General features: G+C 36.2%; 1 protein-coding gene across 1 annotated transcript in view; it reads left to right on the forward strand.

Moving 5' to 3' along the window:
- The window catches only part of THSD7A (thrombospondin type 1 domain containing 7A), a 207,111-nt gene extending 202,225 nt beyond the window's left edge, over positions 1-4,886 (forward strand). Inside the window, exon 30 of the mRNA XM_039569406.1 lies at positions 1,057-4,886. Coding sequence (XP_039425340.1) covers positions 1,057-1,141 — 85 coding nt within the window. The 3' untranslated portion in view covers positions 1,142-4,886. The remainder of the gene's footprint in view (positions 1-1,056) is intronic.
- The last annotated feature ends 4,024 nt before the right edge of the window (positions 4,887-8,910 follow it).

Raw genomic sequence — 8,910 nt, forward strand, 5'->3', positions numbered from 1 at the left:
TGTACAGGTGAAAGGTGAGGAAAGTGTGGTCACGTGCATCAGGCTCCTGGCTGTACTGCATTAGTAGGCATTTGTGGGGCTTCTGGGTGTGTTGGACGTTCAGTAAACTTTGCCCAAAACTTCAGTTCTGTCTAGGTAATGCAAAAATTCATTTTGGTTTTTGGGATTTTTTTTGGTTGGTTGGTTGATTTTGGGGGGTGTTTGGGGGTTTTTTTGAGGAAAAGGAAATCCGCTAGCATTCAAATGCACTGCAGATTATTTGGACTGGAATCTTTGGCTACTGCAAATCATTGTAACGAATGGTTTGGTATAAAAGATTCAGATTTGAGCAGCCTAAGTGACATAGCTGAGATAAGATTTTGGATAAGACTGAGGATGCAGAGGCCTGATTTAAAGAAATGCTTATATTACATTCTAAAAGAAGACAAGTACTAAAGCATGGATAAACATTTTTCCTTTGGCCTGGTAATTTTTTAAAACTGTATCAAATGGATTGGAAGTACTGCTGGATTAAAATCGAATTCAAGGCTAGACAAGGAATGTTATGGCTAACAACCATACCTCTGCTATTAATGGCTGATTTGATTATAACATCTAGAACTAATTGTAGTCATTCCAGCAAGTATAATGAGATAAAGCCAGTCAAAAGATAGATCTTTCCTGTGGAAACCCTTGATGTATCAAGAGCAGTTTAAGATTTGAGTCACATAATTTAAAAGAACCTGATTGCAGCTTTGATACATGACCAAATATTGCATGACAGGCTCTGAGTTCTTCTGAAAACTGAGTGATGTTGCAAGAGTACCTGCCAAGGATTTCATCAAGTCACATCAGCACCATAACAGCTTGTTTCTGAACAACTGAGCTTTGAATTAGATATCGCTTTGGGTTGATAAAGAGAAAATTAGTGATCCCAGTGAAGGTTTTAGGCTTATAGCTTTTATAAACAAACAACTGAATGCATTATCAACATGTTCATCTTTTGTTTAAGAATGAAGTACATTTTTGTATGTTATTAGTTGCTTGTTCTATTTACAAATTATCTTATTGTTTCAGCAAAAAGCCAAAGAAGCCCCAGAGAAGGCAGAACAACCGACTGAAACCTTTAACCTTGGCTTATGATGGAGATGCAGACATGTAAAATACAACTTCTCATGGTAACAAATGGAATCTAAACTATAGGAATGAAATCGGAAGGTGTCCGAAGCCACAGGGATTTTTTTATGGAGTGGATTAAGTGTTTTGAATTTTTCTTTTTTGTAACTGCACCATAGACAAAGAAGGATGGATTTCATAATGCCTACCACTATTCAAGGTATTATTGCTTTACTTTAGACCATCAGCACTGAGAAATCGGGCAGAATCACGTTAATAGACACTGCAGTTGGAGATCTGTGGTGTTTCCTCAGCCTTAGAACTGAGCACCGCTTGTGTCTCCAGAATACTGTAGCTGACATATTATTAACACTTGGAAGCCCCTGCATCATTAACCGAGTATAATCAGTACGCATGTCAAGTTTGTACCAAGCTGTCTATGACTCTTTATATTCAAACATATATACTCAGTTGAACCATATGTATTATTCTATCAGATTATATACATGATGAAGAGCATTTTAGTGCTTAGTACAATATTAACTTTTAACTGGGATTAAAAGCAAGTTCAAAAGTTTGCCAGTTAATGATAACTTGTGTTAACCTGCATTTCAGAGGGCAATGACTCACTTGCAAAATTCTGTCCTGTTACCACTCCAAAGTATAAAGGCCTCATGTGTACATCCAGAAAGGAGGCATTCTCAGATTCCCTATTTTCTAGTGGTTGCTGTCTGGAAAAAAATACCTGCTGTAAATGTTACAATACGTTTCTACTTTCTCTAACTCAAACTGTTGCCTGCATCTTTTTTGCTACATGTAAGGCAAATTTTTGCACTATATTAGTGCAGCATGATATGCACTTAACTAGTATTGCCATAGAAACTGCCTCTTTTCAGAAAGGATAATGATGTATCTTGTGCAAGGAGTGTCAAGTAGACAGGTCTTGAATCCTGAAGAGAGTAGCGTTCAGTTTGGACTGTGACGGGATGGAATCGGCTACGACGTGTGCTGTACACACCGTTCCTCATCACAGCAGCCATTTGTACCCTACACCATGGCAGTAATACAAGTGTCTAGTTTCTTGCCCCATCTACCTATACTGGTATAGATTGTCCTGCTGGTTTCTAATTGTACTTTGAAGGCTGTTTATGACTAGATTTTTTATATTTGTTAACTTTGTTAGAAAAAAAAGAAAAGAAAAAGTGGTTGCCCTGTCATCCTAAGTGACATACTTCTTGTCTAAAAAGGTGTTCCAATTGTTCAACTAAAATAAAATGGTTTTGCTTTTCTTTCCTTCTGTTAATGAGAGCTTTTTCACTGTTACTGGCAGTGCAATACTCAGAGACATTTTGTCTTTTCTAATTAGCATAATTTGATAGAATCTTTTAATTATTCAGTTAAACTCCTGAGTGTGCTGGCAAGTAAACAATATGATCAATAGTTTTGCCATTTTAATGCTCATGACGTTTTAAAAAACTCTGGCAGTATGAAAACTCATTGTTAACCTCTTCCATGCTTATGGCTTTTCAGTGTTACGCTTCCAACATGAAGCTCATTGACTTGCCACTCATGTCTTGCCTGTTTCGGATGTGATCCATGACCTGAGAAAGGTTATTCTCCTCAAATGGCTTCTATGTGCAGCCTGAACATACAAGTGACTGTGCCACTACTAAGCAATACAAAACTTTATCAGGCAACCTCTCAAAAATAATTGTTATATAAAGTTCAACATTAGGTTCTCAGGTCTTTTTTATAACCTAAACCACTTCTGCCTACCCATCACTCTATTTTCTCAAGAAGCACCAGTTTTTGCACCCTGAATGAAACTAGCTTTGCAAACTTTGTCCCAGATCTACTGAAATCAATGACAAGGCTCTCATGGACATCAACGGGTGATATCAGTACTTAAAAATACACACCTTTGCTCTGTGTAGAATAATTCTTGAAACCAATGAGCATTTTGTGGATGTTCAAGAGAGATTATGGTCCTACTTTAACTTAGCTGACATATTACCAGTGTGGTGTTACTGCATCAAGAAAATTACGTTCCTCCTTGGTACAGGTTTAATTTCTCATTTTATACCTTGATCCAGCTGCAGCTGATGGAGTTCCATGGCCCCCTGCCACAGCAGTGGTTCATTCATGTATGTGTTTCAGGACTGGAGTCTTCAGTCTTATATCACTTTGTAAAGATCCATTGCAAAAATGCAAATCTTGATAATTTTAATTTTCTGCATTCTTGGGTAGAAAACAAGAAAAAATGGTTGGTTCCTCTTTTGTCAGACATACAAAAAAAAAAACATGGAAAATTTATATAATATTAAAGAACGATAACTACATGTGGAGACAAATTTTAATAATGATTTCTGTTCTTTTAAAAGTCTGATTCTGTGTTGTCAAATAGTTTTGGACCAAGAGGGCATTGAGGGAACAGGGTTTATTTCATTGGCAATGAGTCACCTTTATTTATGACACTGGCTGGTCTTAGCAGGAGCTGTTGCCTAGTTCTTGCCTTGAAGAATTTTATGTTCTGAATCTAAGCATTTAATAACTTGAAGTTAAAGGTATGACATCTCCTTTTTCTTACCATATTAAAGGGATAAACAAAGAGATAGGAGGGTTTTTTAAGTATGTTTGGCCTTTGCAATCCATGCAAGTATTTTAGTATGTGTTGCATTTTATATCTGATCAGTGAATATCTGGTGCACATCTGCATCATCCTAGTGCTGCTTTTAAAATCTAGAGTGCATTTTTATTATTATTTTTTCTATGAACAAAGTGCATGGAAATTTGAAGCCAGAATGGCTTCCCTCATTATCAAGAAAAAAATACTAGGCTGTAAAGAGGGCTGAAATTTTATGTAAATCTAAAATTTGCAAAGATGATTAAGCCCTCTAGCATTGAAACAGAAATAAATAATATGTGAATTATCAGTATAGAATGAAAAGCAATTTGCTTTAAAAATCAGAGTGCTTCTACAAATCCAGTGCCTAAAGCAGCCACTACTATAGATTATTAGTTTGTGAAAGTAATGTTTCCAGTGGTCGAATAAACCATTCAGAAAATAGAAAAGTAGATATTTTCCTGTTGATGTGGTGGTTTATATTTTCCTTTTTAAAACTGTAGTTTCTAGCTTACTGTGTCTGCTTTGAGACCTGGAGCAGTTCCTTTTTGAAGCTTTGATGCAACTGCACAAGCTTGTTTATATTTGGTATAAAGCATCAATTTTGAAACCCCCTTCCTCCTGTCAAAATGTAATAAAGTTTTTTCCAATCTTACAATTTGAAGAGACCAATTAAAAAACTCTATGTGTAAATCACTGTAAAATATACCTTGAATTAAATGGAAATCTGTCTTTTTACCTTTATGTAAATTGTTAAGAGTTAAGACTTTATTTTGCCTAACTTAATTTACTTGAATATTTATTTTGTAGAATGAGAAGGCAGCTGTCTGAGGAATGTTTACCTTTTGTTTTTTGGTTAATGTTAATTTGTAAATTGTGTAATGCATTTTTATTTTTTAAATTATGTATATTTCTTTTTTTAATGCACAAAATGTTTACGTACAACTACTACTGCAAATTTGTGTATATTGTCACTAAGCTTTATTCAGTTAATACAGATGATGTGAAAATGTAACAAGACTTACATTTTCATCTGGGTTATTTTTACATAACTGATGTATTGCTGACAATAAATATAAACACAAAATCATTTAATGTCTTTTTTTAATACATGTAGTATACTATGCTGGGATAGAGTAACAATAAAAGCCAGATCCGTAAAATATGACCACCTTTTAAACAGTCTCTTTTTTTCCTGAAAGGTGTTAGCAAACATATTCTTGTTAAAAATTAGTCTTTCTCTTTAAAAAGAAAAGTACTTTCTGATGCTACGGTAGCAATCAAGTCTGTTGCTACAGTCCTAGGTGACTTGGAAGTTTACAAAATGTAGTTAGTTGATTGGTAAATATCCAAAAAATTAAATACATCAATGGTATTTAAAATTTTCTTCCTTGCCATTTTTATATCAGAAAAAACAACCCTTCTGTGGAAAATAAGGCATCAACCAAGATGTCACTAAGAGACATCTATTCACTTCAAGTGAAGCTGCATCTGTCACTGTCCCTACACAAGAAGAAAGAGAAAAGAAGAAGTCACTTGGCATTTTTTCATAATTGCTCATATTATACCTCTGTGCTGTCCAAAACTCAATTTTTTTCATGTGCAGTTCTGCTGTGTAATTTACAGATCATGGGGTGTTTGTCCTGTTTCCGTAGTTATTACCTCCCCAGTAACTCTTCCAGGCTAACCCCTAAAAGATTTAAACACAATTTTGAGAGCACACAACTCTGATTTTTGAGGCACTTCAGGATTTTCACAAGTAACTCCTGCCTACATTTTCTCCTGCTGGAATCCACAGTAAAATCACAGAAGCATTGGTCTTGAATTCCCACCTACAACTTAATAGAGGAATTTTTAAATCATTTAAATGTGTTTAATTGAATATAGGCAGAATTTTATAACCAGTTAAAAAACATCTGAGGGAAGAAAATTTAAATTCTCATTTAAGCTCTGCAGAAGATAATTAGCTATGGTATACTAACAAAGATTATAGGGTCTTCACATTCAGTAAAGAAAATGTGGTAGGACTTTGGCAACTGTTTGCAAGACTTCTAGATTAATGGGAAAGGTAGTCTTTATTTTAAAAAAGACCCAAAACATTACAGGAGAATGTGATTTTCTAGTACAAGTGCAATGAAAGGACATAGTGAGAGGTATGTAACGAAAGGACATAAAGAGATTTAGATATGCCTTGTAAATATTTTAGCCTTCTAATCTAGGTCTTCACATTAGACCTACAGTATTGGATCTAGAAAATTATCCTGCTGAGCTTGAGCCCATTCCAGATCTGCTCGGCATTGCTATCAGTTTAGCTACAGAAAAGGTTCTCTGAATCTTCTGATTGTTTTCTTAGATGCAGGAAAGCTGGCTGTCTATCCAAAAGCAGGTAATGACCAGGCAGATGAGCAAACATTTGCATTTTCTGGGGGTGGGGTAGGGATGGGGTGGGTATGTGTGTGTATCTTAGTCTCTGCTTGCCCATTCAGGCACATTTTTAAGTTCCGCTTGAACAGAAAAGTTGGAAGGCTTACTTCGAGGCGCACCTTAAGTGACATTGGGCAGATGCCATTCCTCTTTCTGCTGTCAGGCAGCTCTGGTCTGGGACAGGACTGAGCCTCATGAGAGCACAGTAGTGTCAGGGTGGCAGGCTGTTAACACCAACCTGTGGCTATATCCACATGGGGAGGTGCTAGAAGTTGACCCTTCCAGCCAGTCCTGGTATTGATATTCTGACCTTTCTTGGCAAACTGATGCTGTTGGATACTGCCTAATCCTGATTGTCCTAGTTTGGTTAGGTAGAAGCTCTGCTGAAAAGCGGGTGGGTGGGCAGCATGCTGACTACAGCTCAGCCGCAGACTCTTACAGTGAGGGAGGCAGCTGTGCACGGGCAGCATGGACAAGAGCTCAAAGGAGGTCATTAGTCTCCACCAGCCTTCTTCAGGCTGTGCTAGGAGCCACAGGACTGATTTGGACCCCCTTTAGGCAAGGGAAAAGTCCTTTGATTTGTCACTATGGTGAAGGTAAAACTTAGCCACATGATCATAATCTATGATCATACCTCTTGTTGTTTTCCATTTTCAAAGAAATCACATTTCAAACAGTTCAATGTTGAACATATTTAATTATCATTATGGGTTTATGTATCTAAAAATCTTTGTCTTTTCAGAGAAAATAAGATTTGGTTCTTGTCCATTTATAGATGAGGGGTTAGAGGCTCCCAAATACATCTTAATGTTTTGTGGGTTTTATTCAGAACCTAGACCCTTAAATTTATTAGAATTATATTCTGAAATTGAAATTATAAAATGAAGAGGGTTTTATTTTCAAAAATACCCTTCTGTGTGTCACATAATTCTTTAAAATGGCAGAAAATTGTTTCTCAATCAGTTTTTTTATCTTACAAATAAAAAATCACCATTTCAGTGTTGCATTTGAAAGCAAATATTATTTTTTCCTTCTCTGAATAATTATAAAAACAAACCCTCTTTCTTACCTATACATGTCAAAATGTAACTTAATTCTCAGCTTCTTAACTCTTCCCAGCGCTGCTCACTAAGATACCTATATGGAAATAGCAATTTGATTTGAGCCCATGGCCAGAATTTATTTAGAAGTTCTGCAACTGGACATTCAGTTTGTTGGTGGTCCAGTACTGACAGATTATTTTTAATGCACTGCCTTATGAAGTCCTACAAAAACCTCTCCCCAGCTGAACCCAAACTAATTTACACAACTTGTGTCATGTAAAAATGATGAAACTGTCATATAAGACAAAGGGTGACATATTGGTTCTTGCTTTCATACTCTAACCCAATTCCCTTAACAGCTTTCTTACCGTGCCCTCGTTGTGTCTTGGTGCTTGACATGAATCCCAGATTCCAGCCTTATGTGGAACTTTCCTGATTTGCACTGATTGCTATCATAGCCTTAACTCTCTTTTGATCTGTCTTCTCACTCTTAAGATCGCAGTGAGACAATAGTTGCCAGTGGACAACTTACTGACATTTGAAGACATGCTGTCAGAAGCAAAAATATACATATTGAAAATGTGACTTTTGAGGCTGAAGTAATTTTTCCTCTCTTCCTGCAACTAAAGATGCAACTAAAGATACAACTAAGATGTATTTAGAAACCTTGAAGATACCTAATTCTACATATTTTAATCATGCCATTCTATTGCTGTTACTTTACATTTTTCTCTGCTGTTCCCTTTTTTATATTTTGTGTAAATTCTAATTGTAAAATCATAGTGAGGGTTCTGTCCTCTTTGTGTACAATCATAGCAGAAGGGAGAAGTCTCTCTTTGAAATCCTGACAGTGATATGACTATAAACAGTGATTAACATAAGCTCAAATCCTCAGTATCTATTATTTTTCCAAGAATTCTGGGATGAAAGCTTGGTGTACTAGCTTGGAAATATTCTCAGGCTGTAAACTTCCTGAAGAGTAAATCACCCCAGGAATCAATCAAAATCCCTAGTCCATGAGCAGCTCCATGGCAGGAGCTTATTCACTTTGCCCATTTTGGAATGTTATTTTAAACACACATGGATGTACTGATTTTAGTTACTTTATCAATAAGCTATACCAACCACTTACAGTCATGGGTAATACAGATGATCTCGAGGTATGTTTACAACAGTTTCTAAGAGGTGTGTGGCATCATCCATGTGTTAACAGAGCTGTGTTCAGGTACATATTCTGTATGCAAGATCAGGAGGGACATCTCCATACATGTATCTTTCAATTTTGGATCCCATTTTTAGTTTTGATATTCCACAAAAATGAAAGAAATTGTCATAATATAATTTGATTTGTAATGAGATAATAGAGGATAAAACACCCCAGGTACTCAATACTGAGGAAAATTACTTCTCAGCCACAGGTCTGCTCCTTTTCAACCAGAGGGTCGAGCCCACATAACCTGAATCTCCAATCTGGTTATTAGTCCCCAAAACATAAACTAACAATTATTAATAAAGGCCCTGTGACCTGCTACCAAATAACCAATGTTCCATACAGAGTCTGACTTCCAAGATAGTCTGACAAACTGGTTGGAAATAAAGTTTCACTAATTCAGTCTTACCTGTTTTTGTAAGAATTGTGTTGGTATCATCCTCACTGCTTTGTTCCTTCAATCTTCAGAATGAAGAATTCTGTAGCTCCATTTTGTGACTGGAAATTGGTGACAC

The sequence above is a fragment of the Corvus cornix genome, chromosome 2 (assembly GCF_000738735.6).
Source record: "Corvus cornix cornix isolate S_Up_H32 chromosome 2, ASM73873v5, whole genome shotgun sequence".
In the NCBI taxonomy this organism is placed as follows: domain Eukaryota; kingdom Metazoa; phylum Chordata; class Aves; order Passeriformes; family Corvidae; genus Corvus; species Corvus cornix.